The sequence below is a fragment of the Harmonia axyridis genome, chromosome 1 (genome assembly GCF_914767665.1).
Source record: "Harmonia axyridis chromosome 1, icHarAxyr1.1, whole genome shotgun sequence".
Classification (NCBI taxonomy): domain Eukaryota; kingdom Metazoa; phylum Arthropoda; class Insecta; order Coleoptera; family Coccinellidae; genus Harmonia; species Harmonia axyridis.
In genome coordinates this window covers 717,263-738,114 of record NC_059501.1, presented here as the reverse complement: position 1 = coordinate 738,114, position 20,852 = coordinate 717,263, and the positions used below count along the sequence as shown (strand labels likewise).

Below are 20,852 nucleotides of genomic sequence, written 5' to 3'. Positions count from 1 at the left end.
ATAGAGGTGGAGTTGAAGATATCAGAAGGCAGAATATTCACAATTTTGCCTGAACGTTTGTCCATGAGAAATCCTTGACTTCTATGGTTTCTTGCTTAACTTTGCATTTAAGTCTCCAAGGAACGGTTATACATTTTAAATTCATTAGGAAATACAATTTAAAGCAAATATCTCCGTGAAAATAGTTGCGACCGAGTTCTAGCTTAATCTCATGTAACTAGTAATAAGAAATTAAAACTATCATGATTTTCCGAGAATGAATCGGTAAAATACTAGCCTAAGTACAAATAATATTTCAATCGTCTACACAAACTATTTATTCATTCAATATACTGTTATGCATTTATTTCTATTTAAAATTTTCACTTTTTCAACATCTTAAGATCTTCTTTCTCTTGGATTTTACCCATTAACCAAAAAGTTTCCATTTCTCCTTTACCCTGAAAACAAACAGAAGAATCAAAACTATATACCACAGAATTATAAATTAAATATAGTTTCCATCAATAACTTGAGAAATAGATACATTTGATAAACGAAATTTGTTGATACGTACGCCACTGTTCACCACTTACCTTCACTTGAACCACTCCTCGGCTCTCTGTCAAATATTTGTTAGCAGGAAGGATTTTTTTCGTATAGGTAGAAATGTTGATTTTTCCTGGCTAAAATACAAATATAGAAAGCATTTTCATAGAAAACATTTTTAAAAGTCCTAAATAATATTCTTCCAGTTCATCATAAAACTGAAAATTGAAATTCAAAGATTAGTAATAACTATATGAATAAATATTTTATGAAGTATCTACTAAAATTGTGCTTCAAAAATTATCACTAATCTTTCGAGTAAAAGCAGATATTACACATTACAATGAACATTTATGTCAAGTGCATCCAAAATCGAAGAATTTCATATTAAACATGTAAGTTGTAAACGAAGTGAGTTCTTCCTATTAGATAAATGTGATGAAACTACCAAATATTTTGAACATATAATTCGAAAAGCAGAAAAGTACTCATACTCCAGCTCAGGTACTATTTATCAAGTAATTTTGTACAATTCATTGAAATACCTACTCATAAAGTTCAACTCACCGAACTTGTAGACTGCATCCTAGATGCTGTATTAACAGTATCCCCAAAGAAACAATATCTTGGAACCTTTATCCCGACAATTCCAGCTACAGCTGAACCTGAATGGATCCCTATAAAAGAACACAATAAAAAAAACTCCAATTCAATGCTAAGAAGATAAAATATATCGGGACAATTGGACTAACTACCATGAGAAACGTCAAAAGTTTGTATTTTAAGCATCCTCACCTATTCTTATCTCAACTTTATTCCCTGAAGGCGCCTTGAAGTTCTCCATATTCTGCACCATCTTCAAGGCCACATCAGCTACGTTTTCTGCGTGGTGGGGTGTTTTTTCAGGTGCTCCACTGGCAGCCATGTATATGGGGCCCACAGTTTCAACCTAAATAAGGCTTAAGATTGAGCAAAGTCTTGTACTTGGTGCACACCAAGAAATAATATCCACTTCTTTTCGATCTGACTTCCACCTAATCTTATTTATAATAATTCATTTTAAACAAAAGTAATCAACAAAGGTTTCGATTGGCTAGAACTACGACTAGTTTAATCTTTCTTTACTATTTTTGAAATCGTTCGAGAGAGCCCACTTTCTCAGAGAAAATTCAGACGATAAAAAACGCTAGTGGATGAATAATTTAATGTTACTCACCTTGTAAACATGACAAGTGTCCATCAGTGAATCGAAACAGCTGAAAACCGAATTCATGGTAGAAACCACGTCCATAGCATCCTTCACAGTTTCCGAAGACAGCCCAACAATCTCACAGAACAAGATCGATACCGCATCGAAGCTCTAAAAAACAATTAAACCTTCAAGTTAACACAAAACCTCAAAAATCATCTCACCTCGCAGGTGTCCAGGGCAGATGTGCCAGACCTGAGCCTATCAGCAACGGTTTTTGGTATCATGGAGTAAAGGAGGTCATCTCCCTTCTCTTTCCATTGCTCCAGCAGCTCGTAGTTCTTCTCCAAGTCCTCCGATCTGTGTTCGGCTTTGTCGAACATTATCTCCAATCTGGAAAGTCAAGGTTTAGGTTGAGTAGTGTTGGGTTTTTTTTGGCTTACTTGGAGTTATGTTGCCAACCTGCAAGTACCATTTCTTTGCTGAGACCATGTGGGTTGAGGTCGTTGAGATATAGACCTTGTTCTGGGAGCTCATCAAGGTCATTGATTCTGGTAGGGTTGCAGAAGATATAATTACTTTGTAGAATTTAGGAATAACTTCTTTCGAAACAATGGTTATAATGATTGAGATTATTTGTATGAAAGAATGTCTTGCACAAAACTACTTTGTATTTTTTCACTTTGCACATCTCAAGTACATTACTTTAGCGGGAAAAAAGTCAAAGTTAAAGAGAAGGTCCTACCATTGCTCAAGGTGTATTGCTGTGCAACAATTTGACAAAAAAACTGCAGATATTCCGAAGAGGAGAGTATATCAGATTAAACTTTGCACTCACATAGGACTGCACAAAAATACCAGAGCATTTATGTCTTCCAGATACTTCATTTGTCCCTTCAACAAGATATTACGTTTGCTAGCTTCAATCTCTTGAGGAGTGGGAGTGGCCTTCTGTTCACCTTGAGCCTCCTCTTCCAAATGTTCATCATGCAAAAAATCTCCAGCTCCAACGTTGCACTCCAATTCGAACATAACTGCCTTCAGATTCCTAACCTATAGAGTAGGCAGTCTTAAAATAAAAATCCACTGAATTGTTCCCTCATATACAGGGTGTTTCCTAAACATGCGGCAAAAATTCAGGGGGTTGTTCCTTGGACTATTCTAAGAATATTTTGTCCTCTGATGATTTTTGAAAAACCTATTTGTTTCGAAGATACAGGGCGAACAACATTTTTCATATTTTTAAAATTAATAATAATGCGTACCGCACTGTGTTTACTAAGTAGGTACAATTTATTTTTAAATTTGTTTAACAACATTCCAATTACTAAAAACGGCCAGTTTTTTGACTAAAAATTGCTAATACATCACAAAACGAATTCAAATGAAAACCGTGTTTAATCTGTATTCCTTTACCATCTGCACTTATCAATTTTTAGTCAAAAAACTGGCCGTTTTTAGTAATTGGAATGTTGTTAAACAAATTTAAAAATAAATTGTACCTACTTAGTAAACACAGTGCGGTTCGCATTTTTATTTAAACTATTATTAATTTTAAAAATATGAAAAATGTTGTTCGCCCTGTATCTTCGAAACAAAGAGGTTTTTCAAAAATCATCCAAGGACAAAACATGCTTAAAATAGTCCAAGGAACAACCCCCTGAATTTTTGCCGCATGTTTAGGAAACACCCTGTATAGAATTTCTTATGATAGTAATAATCAAAAAATTGCACCGCAGAGCAAAAATTGTAATTCGAAAACTCTTGTTGCTAATGACATCACAAACTATACTGAAAAAAATTGTTATTCACTCATATATAACTATATTTCTCTTTTCTTCGCCTCATTATCATTTAACTTTTACCTACGTTTTTCCAAGTCAGCAGAATTCCTTTAGGTCTCCTCAACTTGAAGAATTTGATCACTGGTTCATTCAAGAAGCTAGAGCCACTCCTCCAAACTTCTACAATCTTCTTTCCAGCTCCTATTATCTTCATCTCAGTGTTAATGATGATGCCAAAAGGGAAAAGGTCCAAGAGCAGAAAACATGGAAAGGGCGATAGCAACCCATCAGCCCTACTCGACTGCCCGTGTTTTTTATACTGCATCTACAACAGACAACTCCAATCAATACGTGGAGTGCCTCAAGGGTCTAATTTTGTATAATCGTAATACATTGGACAACAAGTGATCAAAACAACGTGTGTTTGCAGTAGACATGTTTTTTTGAACTGTTAATTGTTTGTCTTGAGTATGATACTTACGTAATTTCGGTTATCAAAGTCAAGTCTGTAGGTGACGATCAAATTTTTTATGGCACCACTTGCAGAAGTGGCCTTCTCCAGTACTTTGACATTCAAGTCTAGGTCGTAAAAGTCCTTGGATATTTGCTGCAGCTGACCTATTACCATTTTACTGATGTTAATATGATAATCAAACAGTTCAGCACTATACGGTCTCAAGATTAGTTCATGAAAAACATAATTTTTTTTTGAAAGTCTGATATTTTGTTTTCATCAATGTTCTATATGATTGGTGCTATATAGCCCATAAAGAATTCATTATTTCATAACATTTGAGTCCTTGCGTGGTATTCAAGAATTAGATTAGATTGGATTAGACTACACTGTTAACATAATTCCAAAGGAAAAAGTCTAACGGTGTTAGATCGTAAGATTAATGTGGCCACTCTGTGTCCCCAAAAAGTGAATCTTGATAGCATTTTGAAACCTACTTCTTTAGTTGACACATACTGATGTACTTACCCATTACATACTGGGTGAAACCTTGTCTGCCGCTGCGATAGACGAGAACACACCCTTTGGCATCTATATCTGTAAGGTAGATCGACGGACTTCTCATTTTAGGGTAGGTAAAGCAAAATTGAGAGTGAATGTTGTCCACACTTTCCAAGAAATCGGTGAAATATCTCCCAGTCGACTTCACCGTCACATCATAGCTGAAAATTTTCTTGGAATGTCAAGGACATAGGAAGTTTCATCAAGATTAATGATTATGAGTTTCTAGTATTACTTGACTTCTACAGGAGATAGAAAAAATCATAGTATTCTTGGTACTAACCCCAATTTCGAAAAATATCGGACGAAGCATCTGCCAAAAAAGTTCATAAAGCTGTCATACGATGCCAAAGTAACATCAGCACATGCAGCAGCTAAGGATGCCATAGTGTCATCAGGATAAACTTGGTGGGTGTTGAATTCCGTATATTTGCAATTTGCCCTCCGCAAAACTTCGTTCCAAACGTCTTCTCCATATTCCAACTAAGAAACAAAAAGTATATGAAGAAAACACTGCAAAATTTGCACTATGGTATATTATTCCCTTCAAAACTTAAGAAATTCTTCGTTAGAATAAGCTTGTTTGCAGCTTTAAGTCCATAGCCAAACGAGCAAATTAAAAAATTAAGCCTTAGAGCGGATCGATCATCCTATAATAGTTTTTAAAACACCTTATGAACTTCTGCAGTAGTAAAAAGTTAGTAAATAGTTTTCCAATAAAAGGTTTCATTTTGAATAGCCTGCTATTTGAGCAGCTGTCAGTTGAAGATAGCATTTTTTGACATTTGACAAGTGAAAATTACTTCATTACTAAAAATGGAAGGATACACGCTTCAACAACGCAACGAAATTGTTAAAATTCACTACAAAAATGGTGAATATTTTGCAGTCACAGTTTGCAAGAATGGAGCACTTTTGTCATGAAGAACTTTTTCGACCGTAAATGTTGAAACTGGCGAAAAAGTTGTTGTAGGAACAAGTTAGTGACGTGAAGAATCGAAACCGTGTACGTCGCTAAAGAAAAACTGAGAATATTGCTAGAGTAGCCCGTAGTGTTGACGAATACCCAGATTTGTCGATTCCTTGTAGTTCTTGGGGATCAGGCTATGGTTAATGATTTTTATGGCCGGAATTGAAATATATTGATGAGAGACGACATTTATTTTTAGCGAGATGGTTCTACGTGCCACACAAGCAATGAAACAATCGCAATTTGGCAAGTTTCCTGGTCGTATTATTTCTCGAAGAGGTGATCACGATTGGTCATCGAGAACTTGTGATTTAACACCCTTAGATTTTTTTTCATATCTCATTTTTGGCTCATATCTTTTTCATCGTTCTCTTCACAATTAAATAAAGATCCATTCATTTTTCCCAAAATTTCTTTTTTTTTCCAATAAAAAAATGAAACGTCTTATTGAAAAAACTTGTATTAATACAAGAAAATATTTCTCACCTGTACAAAATACTGCACGCTTTCCAATAACATACCGTACATTTCGGATAGTGTTGTCAACCCTTGGAGAGGTTCTCTTGAACTGATAACGTTTAAGCTTTATTGAACATCCACTTCATGTTGGGATATCAATTAATTAGATAAAATAATTTCATTGTCATGTCGCTTTCTATTACAGTCCCAGCTAAAAGCTTTTGTCGTAAAAAGTGGAAGACTATTGTGTAAATACAGAAGGGGTGGACGCTTATTATTATTGAATTGGATACCATCAATTTGAAAAGTCGAAATTATAATTCTTGAGGTTAGTTCAAGTGTAAATTTTTGCGTAGTGAATTTGGGTGTTTTTTATATATTATTTTATTAAACATATAGATATAGATATAGATATATTCAGGTTTAAAATGTACATCAATATTAGTTATTCTTAAATATAGTCAAATATATTCATTTTAGTATACGAAGAGATATTGTTTGTATTCAGTTGATTTCAGCAATAATAGATTCTGGGTTTGTTTCGAAAATCCAATAAGTTTCCATATCTCCTTTACCCTGAAAAAAACAGAAAATTATCGAGAACACGTTATACAGGATCTTACAATAGTATCGGCTTGTTCCATATCTCTATTTAGAAAAGAGATGTTATTTTGTATGAAGTTCCTTTATTGCTTGAGTACTGCGTATAAAAAATGTTTTCGGTCATACAGGGTGTACTGTTTCTCCTGGATTGAAAATAGCTTCAATAACATCTATAATACACTACGTCAATTTTGTACTTTCGTTTATCACTAATGGAAAAATTTGAAAAATTATTTTTTCTAGATTTTCGTGGATAGTATTTGCTTTTTACTCGATTATCTCGATTATGCTACATCTATGAAAAAATTTTAAGAGGCCTTTTTTTTTTGTGAAGCTCTATTAATTTCAGAAATGAAATTATTTTGTCAAAAAAAGACAGTTGTGTAGATTTTCAATAGGAAAAGGATCACCGCAGTCCTATATCTACGCCACTGGATAATTTTGGCAGGAGACACTTACCTGATTGGAAAAATCACATCATCTAGACTTCAATTGCCAAAAATGAAAACAATTATAATAATAATACTAGAGTTATGAGGAAAAAACTAATTTTTTTTTTAACTTTAACACCCTGTATCTCGAAACGAAGTTGGTTAGGATATATGTTTATATGAACTTATTTCATGAAAATAATTGTTCTATCTGGACCACTCTGTATATTTTTCATAGGAACAGATACTAATTTCTATCCATCAAATTTCAAACGAATAATAATTCTGAAATCCTTTAAAACGTGTACCTCACAAAATAATGTATGTATATATGTATATAAGATAATATAAATAACTACCTTCAGTTTGACAGAACCCCTATTTTCAAATTTATATTTATCCTCCGTTAACTGGGATTTAGTTGTGGCTGATATGTGTATCATTCCAGGCTAGAAAAATAAGAAAAATCAAAAACACTCGTCGTAAAATCAATTCTATAACTACCTCGCTGGTAGATTGCATTCTGGAAGCCGTGTTCACTGTATCCCCGAAAAAACAATAGCGTGGCACCTTTATCCCAACAATTCCCGCCACCACTGGTCCCGAGTGAATACCTGTTGAGGAAATGTCCATAAAATGAATGACGATACATATACAAATTGATATTTTGTAATTTGAATTCATTATTGAAAATAATAAACAGAAATCTATCATTTTATTACAAAAAAAAAACCTTACCAATCCTGACGCCTACACTGGTGCCGGAGGGTATTTGCAGTTGTTCAACATGTTTGACCATACACAAGGACATGTCACAAATATTACTGGCGTGCTTTTCTGTTTTCTGAGGTGCGCCACTGACTGCCATATAAATCCTTCCAACTGTCTCCACCTGAAATGGAAGAAAATGAGGAAAGCAATGATGTGAAGCCAGGAGCTTCCAAGCGCTCGTTCATTCATGCACAATGTGTGCCCTTGAAAACCACAGACCTACAGGGTGGATACTTCGAAACATCAAGGAATAGTACGTAGAAAATATCCTTTTACCTTATATACATCAAATCTGTCCATCAAGGAATCGAAGCAAGAGTACACAGCATTCATGGTGGACACTAGCTCCATAGCGTCTTCTACTGTTGAGGAATTGAAACCGACAAGCTCACAAAACATTATAGTCACTGCATCGAAGGTCTGAAAAAAATTAAACATCACTTCTATACTTTAATATCAAATGTCTAGTTCTAGTTCAAGAGGAAGAAAAGTTTAAAACAATGGTGACAAAAGTCATTTGAAGAAGCGAGCACATCAAGAGCTAGAAGAAGAAGAAGACAAGAAGAGCGTTTCCTTGAGCTGAAGGTGTCAAAAATCTACGTGGATGGTTGAATACCAGATATTGAATTCTAGCTCAAGATGAAGAAAAGTTTCAAACAATGTTAACTAAACTCATTTTAGGGAAACAAGCACATCAAGAACTAACGGGTGTTTTTTTTCGAGGTATATAACTTTAAGTTGGCATTACTGTTCGAAATGGTGACCGATTTGACAGTTGTCAAGTGATTTATTCTCAGTTTGGTTTGGCAATTTATCTTAAATAGACTCACGCCTGAACAATGCTTGCAAATTGTGCAATTTTATTTCAAAAGTAATGGTTCTGCGCGGAATACGTACCGCGCACTACGTCCATTTTATTTTGTTTAGCGATGAAGCGCACTTCTGGTTGAATGGCTACGTCAACAAACTGAACTGCCACATTTGGAGTGAAGCTAATCCTCAAGTATATGTCGAAACACCGTTACATCCAGAAAAACTGATTGTTTGGTACGCTTTATGGGCTGGTGGAATCATTGGTCCGTACTTCTTCAAAAACGATGATGGCCAAATCGTTACAGTCAATGGTGATCGGTATAGAGCCATGATCACTAACTTTTTCATTCCTGAATTGAGCAACCATGATGTCCAGGAACAGTGGTTCCAACAAGACGGCGCAACATCTCACACAGCTCGTGCCACAATCGATTTATTGAAAGACACGTTTGGTGACCGCCTAATTTCACGTTTTGGATCTGTGAATTGGCCTCCAAGATCTTGTGATTTAACACCGCTAGATTACTTTCTGTGGGGCTAAGTAAAGTCATTGGTCTATGCGGATAAGCCACAAACCCTTGACCATTTGGAAGACAACATCTCCGTGTTATTGCCAATATACGGCCACAAATGTAGGAAAAAGTCATCGAAAATTGGACGTCCAGATTGGACTACAGCCGAGCCAGCTGTGGCGGTCATATGCCAGAAATCATATTTAAAATGTATTGCCACAAGATTATCTTGCGGATTAATAAAATTCATGCCAATCGAATGATCCATCGTTGTTTTATTGCAATTAAAAGTTCTTTAGCTCTAAAAAAAACACCCTCTAGAAGAAGAAGACAAGAAGAGCAATTTCTTGAGTTGAAGGTGTCTGGTCAAAGAAAAATCTATGTAGATGGTCTAATATCAGACGTCTAGTTCTAGTTCAACATGAAGAAAAGTTTCAAATAATGATAATTTAATCCTTTTAAGGAAACTGGCACTTTAAAGAGACAAAGACAATATGAGAGTTTTCTGGAGCTGAAAGTGACTTGCCAAACAGAAATCCACGTAGATGGTTTAATATTAGAGGTTTAGTTCTGGCTCAAGACGAATAAAAGTTTCAAACAATGGTAACCAAAATCACTCAAGGAAACGAGCATTGCAAACAAAGACGAGATGAGAATCCTCTTGAGTTGCCAAACAAAATTTACGTCGATAATCAACAATCTGTTTGAACAGTTTCCAAAGATCGACCACCAGCTTCATCTAAAGATAAGGCACATTAATAAGAAGACAGGAAGAACAAAGATATCTCTTGAACTAACCTGGCAAGTACTCAAAGGAGAATGGCCGCTTCTAAGATGATCTGCCACACTTCTTGGTATCATAGAATACAACAGGTCATCACCTCTTGTCTTCCAGGTATCCAGAAGAGCATAGTTGGTCTCTAGCTCGGAAGCTCTCTGTTCGGCCTTGTCGAAAACCAATTCCAACCTAAGGGAGGTTTCTACTTTATCTCCAAACAAGTTGTGACAAGGGTTACAAGGGTGAATACTCACTTGGAGCTGTGTTGCCATCCTGTTAGTACCATCTCTTTGCTCATTCCGTGTTGGTTGAGGTCGTTCAGGTACAGACCAAGGTCGGGCAGCTCGTTGATGTCGTTTATTCTGGAAATTGTTCGATTTTTGATTCAGATGAATTCTGTATCATTGTTTATAGATTACATTGTATGACAACGTCGCTGTGGTTGTCCGAATTTGGCAGTTTTTTCAGAAATCATCAGATAAGGACACAATTAATTAACATCCATTGATTTCTCTCTTTTTTCAATTTCAAAATTAACCCTCCTATTGAAAAAACCCATAGAATAATAAACATAGATAGAGGAAGTATACGCAGTTTTTACATGTTCCCAAAATGGTTAGATTACGTTGTCGGATTGTGATATATTTCCAAATCCACAATTTTACTATAAGATTATGAATGTAATGGGTGTTTTTTTCGAGGTATATAACTTTATGTTCGTATTACTGTTCAAGATGGCGACCGATTTAACAGCTGTCAAGTGATTTATTCTCAGTTTGGTTTGGCAATTCATCGTGAACAGACTCACGCTTAAACAACGCTTGCAAATAGTGCAATTTTATTTCGAAAATAATGGTTCTGTGCGGAATACGTATCGCGCACAACGTCCATTTTAGCGATGAAGCGCACTTCTGGTTGAATGGCTACGTCAACAAATAAAACTGCCGCATTTGGAGTGAAGCTAATCCTCAAGTGTATGTCGAAACACCGTTATATCCGGAAAAACTGACTGTTTGGTGCGCCTTATGGGCTGGTGGAATCATTGGTCCGTACTTCTTCAAAAACGATGATGGCCAGAACGTTACAGTCAATGGTGATCGGTATAGAGCTATGATTACTTTTTCATTCCTGAATTGAACAAAAATGATGTCCAGGAGCTGTGGTTCCAACAAGACGGCGCAACCTGTCGCACAACTCGTGCCACAATCGATTTATTGAAAGACACGTTTGGTGACCGCCTAATTTCACGTTTTGGACCTGTGAATTGGCCTCCAAGATCTTGTGATTTAATACTGCTAGACTACTCTCTGTGGGGCTATGTAAAGTCAATGGTCTATGTAGATAAGCCACAAACCCTTGACCATTTGGAAGACAACATTCACCGTGTTATTGCCGATATACGGCCACAAATGTTGGAAAAAGTCATCGAAAATTGGACGTCCATATTGGACTACATCCGAGTCAGCCGTGGCGGTCATATGCCAGAAATCATGTTTAAAATGTAATGCCACAAGATTATCTTGCGGATAAATTAAATTCATGTCAATCGAATAATCCATCGTTGTTTTATTGCAATTTAAAGTTCTATAGCTCTAAAAAACACCCTTTATATTATATTGTATGTAATATATTCATTTGAGTGATTCCCGATTAAATATGCGAATTTGAATATTTGAAATTCGACAATTCCCTAATTGTCTTATTTATAATAAGCAGAATATTTATTGTTTTCTGTATCTACCTGCTGAAATCCAAGGTTTGGCAACTTTTGCTCTCCTAGTGTCATCGGTTGTTTCACGTGTTTGGAGCGCTTGCATTTTGTTTTCTGAATTTCTGAATTATTTAGGTATTTATTTCAATATATTCTGAATTAATATGAAACGTTGATTCACTATGGGACATAAGAAGTGCGTTCTTTGTGGAGAAACTCGCGAATTGAGTGAAATATCGTATCACTGACATGTTTTCATTTCCGCGCGCTTCATGTCAAATTTGGTAGTTCATGTTGGGGACAAAATAACATATGCCCCTCTATCCCTGTTCATTACTCTGATGTAGTTCCTGACACCTGTGCTTCTCTAGTTTTTTTTTTCAAAAATAATTGCTCAGAAAAAATGGGCCATCTACTTCATCCCTTCGTCAGTGTGACACCCGGTATACATTTTCTCCTTGAAAAACTTCCACGAACTCGATTGCTACTGGGAGAATCGTGTTGGGAATATTTATGTATCCCAGTCATCCTTATAGGGCATGAGAAAACTTTTCGTTCCTTATCGAGATCATTATGAAAATAACGTGAGCGACCTTTATTGTACCAAGTTAGACTTGGGCGATGAAATTGTTATCTAAACTTTGAATGCTTCGGAATGGAAAGTGATAAAAATTCTTTCGGAATAGTTCCTTCGATATCGGACGGAGTTTTGCTAGTTCGAATACAGTTTAGTACATTTAGCTCAAGTTCTGATACTATGATTTCAATTTTCGAGTATACCTATTGAAAAATGGTGAATCTTAGAAATCAATTTGGGGAAAAAAATAGTAATTAACTCTTGAAGCATTGGAAGTCAATATTGAAGACATACGGCCAAATTTACTTGAAAAAGTATGCAACTCGTAGACGTGACAAAATAAATGCCATGAAATTATTTACCAGAGTATAATAATAAAAACTTATTTCCAACTATTTTTCTGTCTTGTATTATCATTTAAAATTCTCAAGCTCTTAAAAAAACATCTACTATATTCAATAAATGCAAGTTTTTTATGTTAGTTGGTTTTGAGCGTGAATATACCTACTATCGAAAGTGTACCTATATAAAAAACATTGAATTTTTTTGATATTCCTCCACAAAAACAAGCAATAACTCACACTGGGCTGCATAAGAAGATGATGGCGTTGATATCCTTCAAATACTGCATCTTTCCTTTCAACAGGATGTTCTTAAGGCCAGGTTGACTATCTCTCCTCAGGGAATAAGGGGACACGCTTTTGCCATCAATTTCAATCTCTCTTTCGTCTTTGGGAAACTGGGTTTCCAGAGACGGTGTTGTCAACAATTCTGATCTGAGCATCTCGATCTCAAACATAACGGATTTTAGGTAGAACGCCTGGAAAAGTTAATTTCAAGAAAAACATTGTAACATTATGGCAGTAAAAGAAGATGTAAATATTAATAATTAACCAAAAACTATACTGCATTTTTCAACGGAGTAACTATTGGTTACAAACCGGAAAAATCCAAAGTATTGACAATTGAGCAAATCGCCAAATTCATACTTGAAGCACCAGACGAGAAGTGAAAATGAGCTTCATTCGAAAACAAGATTTTGGTAAACGTTTGTAAGCGCTCAATTGCCTGCTTTACGTGTTCTAATGACATCTTCAGGTTTCATTTCTCGCACCAATCAAATTCAATAGAGGTGCAGCTTCAAATATTTGTACAAAATGTGGTGTTGCGATGATTTAAAGCATTTGTACGCTTACAAATGGAGGTATTAGGTGTACAACTTTACCTCCGCCGTTTTGCAATAGCGGTAAGTGGAAGTCGAAATAAATAGATCGTAGATGTCATACAATAAGCTATTTTTAAACATAACGCCATCGAAATATTAGTCGATTTGTGTCTGCATGATGAAGTTATTCTCGATTGAACATGTCAGCTTACGAGCCAAATTCTCGTCATTTGCGGGAGGTTTTCATTTTCTGCTTTAATATGAAGAAATCTGCAACTGAGGCTCATAAAATGCTCTCAAATACTTATGGTGAAGCCACTATCAGTGAAAGAATGTGTCGAGAGTGGTTTCAACGCTTCAAGAACGGTGATATTGACGTAGAAGACCAGCATGGCGGTGGAAGAGAGATGGTTTTCGAAGATGCAGAATTGGTGGCATTACTTGATAAAGACTCTTGTCAAACGCAACAAGAATTGGCAGGATCATTGGAGAAACGCAACAAGACATTTCAAACCGCCTGAAAGTCATAGGAATGACAGAAACAAGGAAAATGGGTGTCGTACGAGTTGAAGCCGAGATATGTTGAACGGCGTTTGTTTGATTGTGAACAGCTGCTTGCAAGGCAAAGACGAAAGGATTTCTGCATCACATTGTGACTGGAAACGAGAAATGGGTTCATTTCGAAAATTTCAAGCGCAGAAAATCATTGAGATATTCCGACCATGCTTCCACGTCGAAGGCCAAACCGAACATTCACAGTTCCAAAGTCATGCTCATTATTTGGTGGGACCAGCTCGGTGTAGTGTATTACGAGTTGTTAAAACTGACTAAATAATCAAAGGCGATCGTTATCGCACGCAATTAATGCGTTTGGGCCGAGCATTGAACGAAAAACGGCCGCAATATAACGAGAGATATGATAAAGTGATTTTACATCATGACAATACTCGACCCCATGTTGCGAAAGTATTCTGCAGACGTTATTTTCTCGGACAATCACTTGTTTCGATCACTGGCAAATGGCCTGGTTGACCAATACTTCTCGTCTTATGAAGAAGAAAAAAATTGGATCTATTCGTGGATCGCTTCAAAAGATGACCAGTTTTTTCAAGTTTGTACGCTGCCCGAAAGATGGGAGAAAATAGTTGCCAGCGATGGACAATATTTTGAATCATAAATGTATAACCAGTTTTTCACAATAAAGCCTCAAATTTCATAAAAACGGCGAAAGCAAAGTTGTAAAAATGTTGATAGAACGTCGTATCATTTGTAATGTTGCAATTTGGTCACATATTTTTCGTATTCATGCTAAATTTAGTCATTTTTGGAGCCATCGAAGTCAGGAATTGGAAAACGTTTTTCCAGTGCTCTAATTTACTTCCGGTGCTCTAATTTACTTCCGGTGCCTTCAATTGCAAACAGGATCTTTCGAAATCGAATCATAGTCGAAGTTTTCGGTGAGATATAATGAAAATCCTTTTACCGTGTTTGCAATAAAAAAACCTACTTCTTCAGCTCCTAATTAAATTCACAATCCTATTTACGCATGAACTCAAGCGGCGAAGCACTCGCGTTCGAATATTTACAACCAAAAAAAAAAAACTCAAACAAACCAATCCAATTAAAAACGCTCGTTCTCTCATCGATAAAAACGCGCTAGCTTTAGTTGTTAAATTTGCATGCCATAACCAGAATTAAGAACGTACGTTTTTCCAGGTGAAGCTGATCCCCTTAGGCCGTCTCAGCCTGAAATATTTGGAGATCGGCTTCAGAAGCAGCTTCTGCTTGCCTCCCTTGCCAGCCACCTCGATTATCTTCTCCCCGCACCCCGTTATGTCCATGGCAGGGTTGAAGAGGAGGCCGAAGGGGAAGAGACGCAGGAGGAGGTCGCAGGGAAAGGGGGAGAGCAGGGTCGTCTCAAGGTGGGCGGCTTTTTCGATCTTCAACTTCATCTGGAAACAGAGGGTGGAAAAAACGTTAGGGTGGTCGATATTTTTCACAATAAATACTTATGCCAGTTATTTCAAATGTCTGAATGTGTTATTTTTTCTGAAGAAAACTTAAGGTGTTCAAAACAACATTGCATTCTAACCTCGAACAGATTGCTGTACAGCAATGAATGATTTTTAGAAAATGTACATCTGCGCAATATTCCCATTTTATTTTGTTTGTTTTTTGGTTCCTAGGCAGGTAAGTGCATAACTTTTATTTTAGATATGTGAAATTTCAAATTGTAGTTAGAGTTATGTTACAGCATAACATCATCAATGTTCACAAAAAACAGTTAAATCAATAATGAAAACGAACACTTTTATATAAGACACATGGTTGTTGATACTTCCAAGTGACGTCATTGATGACGCTTCGTTGCGACCTTATTGTATATTACTTTTCGATTGCTTTTCAAACATACGTCTATGCAAATTTAAAATATCCAACTTTTATATTCTCCATAAAAATCCTTGAATAATTGGAGTGGATTTGAGCAGCATATTACATTTTAAATGTTTACGAAATATATAGTTTCAAAACAAGGAGAAATATTAGGTATTCAAAAGTCAAAAGTAGATGCAGAATCAAAAATGATACCGGAAAAATCGAGAAATATGTATTATTAAAAACATGAAAATTTAATGAAATTGATCGGTAAGAAACAGGCTCAAATGAAAAAATTGGATTTTTCTTTTAATTAGCAACCTTCAAAAACACAGTGTACTTAATTCAATCTTTAATATTCAGTCATATTGCAAATTGCAAATTATGGAAATAATTGGACTACAAAAAAAGTTCACGAAAAATCTAGTGTTATCTGGTCATATTCTTACATATTGGCTGTTGTCGAAGTTTAGACGGAAAGTGATGATGGTAATCTTCTTTTCGTTGACTTCGGACATCTCGCTAGAAAGGACTTGAGTCTGCAGGTTTAAGTTGAAGAGACTGACAGCTATTTCCTGTAATTGACCTGAAAAATATCCATGTTATGGAAGAGATCAACACAGTTGGGGTCTTCTAGGTGAATTTCTTTGAAGGTGTCTCTCAAGGACCAATTATTGGGGACCTATAGTCTGTGACGTGGAAACTTTACGATCAAAATTGGCAGTAGTAGCCGTTGATTTGAGTTTCATTGAAATATATTGAACTGAAGAATAATTCATTTTTGCATCTGGCATGTTGCAATGATCGTCTCAATACATCAATTCTGTGAAATTAAACCCTGAACTCTTGAGTGAACTGCAATGAACGAGTATGCTAGAAAAAACTGAGCCCTGAATTTTTTACGTCGATACTCTCGAATGTTTCAATACTTTCTTTGAGTAGTTGCCAAGCTTTGCCCAAATATAATGGGTGTTTTTTTTTTGAGGTATAAAACTTTAAGTTGGCATTACTGTTCAAGATGGTGACCGATTTAACCGTTGTCAAGTGATTTATTCTCAGTTTGGTTTGGCAATTCATCATGAATAGACTCACGCCTGAGCAACGCTTGCAAGTAGTGCAATTTTATTTCGAAAATAATGGTTCTGTGCGGAATACGTATCGCGCACTACGTCCATTTTATTTTGTTTAGCGATGAAGCGCACTTCTGGTTGAATGGCTACGTCAACAAACAAAACTGCCTTATTTGGAGTGAAGGTAATCCTCAAGTGTATGTCGCAACACCGTTACATCCAGAAAAACTGAATGTTTGATGCGCTTTATGGGCTGGTGGAATCATTGGTCAGTACTTCTTCAAAAACGATGATGGCCAGAACGTTACAGTCAATGGTGATCGGTATAGAGCCATGATTACCAACTTTTTCTTTCCTGAATTGAACAACCATGATGTCCAGGAGCTGTGGTTCCAACAAGACGGCGCAACATGTCACACAGCTCGTGCCACAATCGATTTATTGAAAGACACGTTTGGTGACCGCCTAATTCCACGTTTTGGACCTGTGAATTGGCCTCCAAGATCTTGTGATTTAATACCGCTAGACTACTTTCTGTGGGGCTATGTAAAGTCATTGGTCTATGCGGATAAGCCACAAACCCTTGACCATTTGGAAGACAACATTCGCCGTATTATTGCCGATATACGGCCACAAATGTTGGAAAAAGTCATCGAAAATTGGACGTCCAGATTGGACTACATCCGAGCCAGCCGTGGCGGTCATATGCCAAAAATCATATTTAAAATGTAATGCCACAAGATTATCTTGCGGATAAATGTAATTCATATCAATAGAATAATCCATCGTTGTTTTATTGTAATTTAAAGTTCTATAGCTCTAAAAAAAAAACACCCTTCACAATATTTGTGTGACTAAGTAAGTATCTAAAAAAATGAATATTCACCCATAAGGTAATGTGTAAATCCTTGTCTTACGCTCCTGTACACCAACACACATCCATTTTCGTCCACTTCCGTCAAATACATAGAAGGACTCTTCATCTTTGGATAGGCCAACCTGAACTGAGAGTGGATGTTGTCAACGTTCTCCAAGAAATCAGTGAAGCTTCTACCAGTGGCCTTGATGGTTTTCTCATATCTGAAGGAAGGGTTAAAATTCTTAGATCACTTAGGAAAAAAATAGAGATGGGTTCCTCACCCGTAATTGCTGAAGTATCTAACGAAGCATCTGCCAAAGAAGGTCATGAAATCGTCGTAAGATTGTGTTGTGATGGACACCAAGGCTTTGGCCAGGTCAGCCATTATGTGATCTGGGTAAACCTGGTGGGTGCTGAAGACTATGTGTTTGCATTCGGAGATTTTGAGGACTTCGCGCCAGACATCATCTCCATACTCTTTCTGGAAAAACGAGATGAGGCGATACATACTTAGCCAAATTTTGTACTCTCTCGAAAATTTTAATTTCGAAAAATTTTACTCGAATTTGTAAGTAAAAGTTCCTCCATGGGAAGTTCATAACATTTTTTCAATTAATATGGCGATGAAGATCACAAGAATAATTGCAGTTGCGCAATAAGTTCATTATATCATAAATTATAGGTTATATACTGAAATTTTCAACAAAAAAATTGATAATTTTCCCGAGGCTGATACAACTCCTGGCCGCAAGATACGGTATTGAAACCTCATCATGTTTCAGATCCGAGTTCGATTTTTCAAAAACGACTTTATTTGAGGGGTCTGTGACGAATATTTTAGGAAATTTAACGATTTTTGTAGAGAGATTGAATTTTTACGGTTTTGAATTTTGAATTCAAATTCCTCCTTAACTATGGGGTCCACGAAGAATCGGTAAGCAGTTTTGGTATCGGCAGTTCATGATTATTCGAATTACACTCTCACCCGAAAATATTTGATTTGAAGAATTTTCTCAAATTTTCTTAAAAAATTGGAAAAAAAAGTTCCTTCTTGGTAATAATATACCTCTTCATCGATTGAACCGTTCACGTAGATCACGAAAGTACTTGCATTTGGGGGATTGGTCCATTATTCCAGAAATTATAGGTTGAAAACTGACAATCTCTTGAAAAAAATTAGTAAATTTTCTATAAGCTGCCATCGCTTCAGGACGCAAGATATGGACTTGGAGTCTCTTCATGTTGTAGATGAGAACTCGATCATCAAAAATCGTTTTTATTTGAGGGGTCTGTGACGAATATCTTAGGAGATATAACGATTTTTGTAGAGAAAATGGATTTTTACGGTTTTTTCCAAAAATTTTGAATTCAAATTTCTCCTTAAAAACTGATTTTATTCTAAAAAAAAAATTTTTTTTTTCTCTTCTCTGAACTGCCATCGCTTCAGGACGCAAGATATTGACTTGAAGTTTCATTATGTTTCAGATCAGAACTCGTTCTTCAAAAAATGTTTTTATTTGATTGGTCTGTGACGAATATTTCAGGAGATATAAAGATGTTTGTAAAGAGATTCAATTTTTACGCTTTTTTTCCCAAACTTCAAATTCAGTTCTTTCTCAAACTGTTAGGTTTACCAAAAATTGGTTAGCTTTGTTGGCGACCAATACTTCAGCCAAATTTCATACTCGCCCAAAAATTTTAATTTCGAAAAATTCTACCCGAATTTGCAATACCTGGACCTTAAAAAATTCAAGGAAAGTGAACTCCATGGGAAGCTCATAGGTACATTTTTTCAATTGATGTGGTGACGTAGATCACAAAAAAGCTTACAGTTGGCAATTAGTTTATTATTTCAGAAATTATATATTTTGAACTGAAATTCTGAAAAAAATTTGATATTATTCTTGAGGCAGTTACAACTCCTGGACGTAGGATTGGGATTTAAAACCTCAAATTTCGTTCTTGCCCGAAAATTAGGATTGATTACTTCAAATTATATAGGTAGGTACAAAAGTTAAATTTTATAATAAAAAAAAACTGTAAAAAATGTGTAACCAACCTGTACAAAATGCTGAACGCTCTCCAGTAACATCCCGTACATTTTTATATCCTGATCTGGGACACTGAATCAACAGGATACTAAAAACACCACTGGGCCTCGAAGCAAACTTGACAATAAAATTGAAGAGGGGATTCCTTCATCCTCTACCAACAGAACATCAAAACGACGCATGTAGCAAGCAAGGATCTCGCTTACTCGATCAGACCTCTCAGAAATGTGAGATGGGTTCAATCCAGAAAATTGTTTTTCTCGCTTGACTGATCCTGTAATGGAGCATTTTCATTTATCATCTCAACGATCCTACGTTATAAATTGGTGAGATTTTTCTTGGTGGTTTTAGGTCTTCAGATCGTTCAAGGAAGAACAAAGTTTAAACCCCCCTGAAATGTTGACAATTTTGTTTTGAAATGTGTTGACTACAAAAATGTAATGAAAAAAATTTCGAATTCGATTCATCAATTTTGATGTGAAACACCAAAGAAACTAAATTAGAAAAAAAACATTTCTCGGAAACTTCAGAAAACACAGTCAAATAAATATTGTAAGGGCGATTCAAAAAATAATATTTTTACCATAAAGTCCTAGCTCTAATAGAATACGAGGTATGAATTTTCGATATTTTCATTTGGATATTGAAACGAATGATCCCGGGTACGAATCCCGCCACTAGATATTCGTTAAAACAATTTTTTCATTCATATTACCCTGCTTTTCTTTACGTGTGAAGATATTCTGCTTTGAAAGGGGAAATAATAAACAATACTGTAAAATCTACAATGCTTGTTACTGAGAGAGGAAATAATAAACTATGCTACTGTCAAATCTACAATGGTTTTTACTTTGAAAATGAGAATAGTACTGACCTGAATTAAGAAGCTTGTTTAAATTCATATTATTGTATTGTTTTCACAAAATTTCGCATGTAGATTTTTAGTACAATAAACTCAATTCATTCTTCTTACGCAAATCTATGGTCAAAATTTGCTAATAGTCTGTTACATAGCATGAAAACATAGAACTGCATAATAAGTACTTGAACATAACTTATCACTTTTTTGCAATAATTAAATTTCATAAGAAAACGAAAATTCATATAAAAATGATGAAGGTATACTTTTGAAAGGTTTGAATTCTGCCCTTTCGATATATGCCATTATACGGGGTCCTTCAACAGTACCT

At 35.8% G+C, this 20,852-nt stretch overlaps 2 protein-coding genes across 2 annotated transcripts; both read right to left on the bottom strand.

The window, feature by feature from the left end:
* Positions 1–302: 302 nt before the first annotated feature.
* Positions 303–6,325, bottom strand: LOC123689064 (soluble guanylate cyclase 89Da-like). The gene is made up of 13 exons (XM_045627859.1): positions 5,973–6,325; positions 4,800–4,999; positions 4,484–4,677; positions 3,983–4,119; positions 3,587–3,826; positions 2,556–2,770; positions 2,161–2,268; positions 1,942–2,110; positions 1,745–1,888; positions 1,324–1,477; positions 1,096–1,205; positions 576–665; positions 303–440 (listed from the first exon to the last, which is right to left on the bottom strand). Exons 1-13 carry the CDS (start codon positions 6,012–6,014, stop codon positions 363–365), a joined length of 1,881 nt encoding a protein of 626 aa, XP_045483815.1. The 5' UTR covers positions 6,015–6,325; the 3' UTR covers positions 303–362.
* A 38-nt stretch (positions 6,326–6,363) lies between these two features.
* On the bottom strand, positions 6,364–20,007 carry LOC123689063 (soluble guanylate cyclase 89Db-like). The gene is made up of 13 exons (XM_045627858.1): positions 19,671–20,007; positions 17,893–18,092; positions 17,639–17,832; positions 16,132–16,268; positions 15,013–15,258; positions 12,723–12,961; positions 10,108–10,215; positions 9,874–10,042; positions 8,027–8,170; positions 7,718–7,871; positions 7,484–7,593; positions 7,339–7,428; positions 6,364–6,521 (listed from the first exon to the last, which is right to left on the bottom strand). The coding sequence occupies exons 1-13, from the start codon at positions 19,710–19,712 to the stop codon at positions 6,450–6,452; spliced, it is 1,905 nt and encodes a 634-aa protein (XP_045483814.1). The 5' UTR covers positions 19,713–20,007; the 3' UTR covers positions 6,364–6,449.
* Positions 20,008–20,852: the final 845 nt, after the last annotated feature.

Excerpts from the sequence above, each read along its gene's own strand:
- LOC123689064 (XM_045627859.1), bottom strand. The coding sequence starts at position 6,014 with ATGTACGGTATGTTATTGGAAAGCGTGCAGTATTTTGTACAG. Across the intron at positions 3,827-3,982 it reads ACTTTGATAACCGAAATTAC|ATGCAGTATAAAAAACACGG; the intron begins GTAAGTATCATA and ends TGTCTGTTGTAG. Across the intron at positions 1,478-1,744 it reads ACACTTGTCATGTTTACAAG|GTTGAAACTGTGGGCCCCAT; the intron begins GTGAGTAACATT and ends AGCCTTATTTAG.
- LOC123689063 (XM_045627858.1), bottom strand. The coding sequence starts at position 19,712 with ATGTACGGGATGTTACTGGAGAGCGTTCAGCATTTTGTACAG. Across the intron at positions 18,093-19,670 it reads GCGTTCAGCATTTTGTACAG|AAAGAGTATGGAGATGATGT; the intron begins GTTGGTTACACA and ends TCGTTTTTCCAG. Across the intron at positions 12,962-15,012 it reads TCAGCTTCACCTGGAAAAAC|GCGTTCTACCTAAAATCCGT; the intron begins GTACGTTCTTAA and ends TAACTTTTCCAG.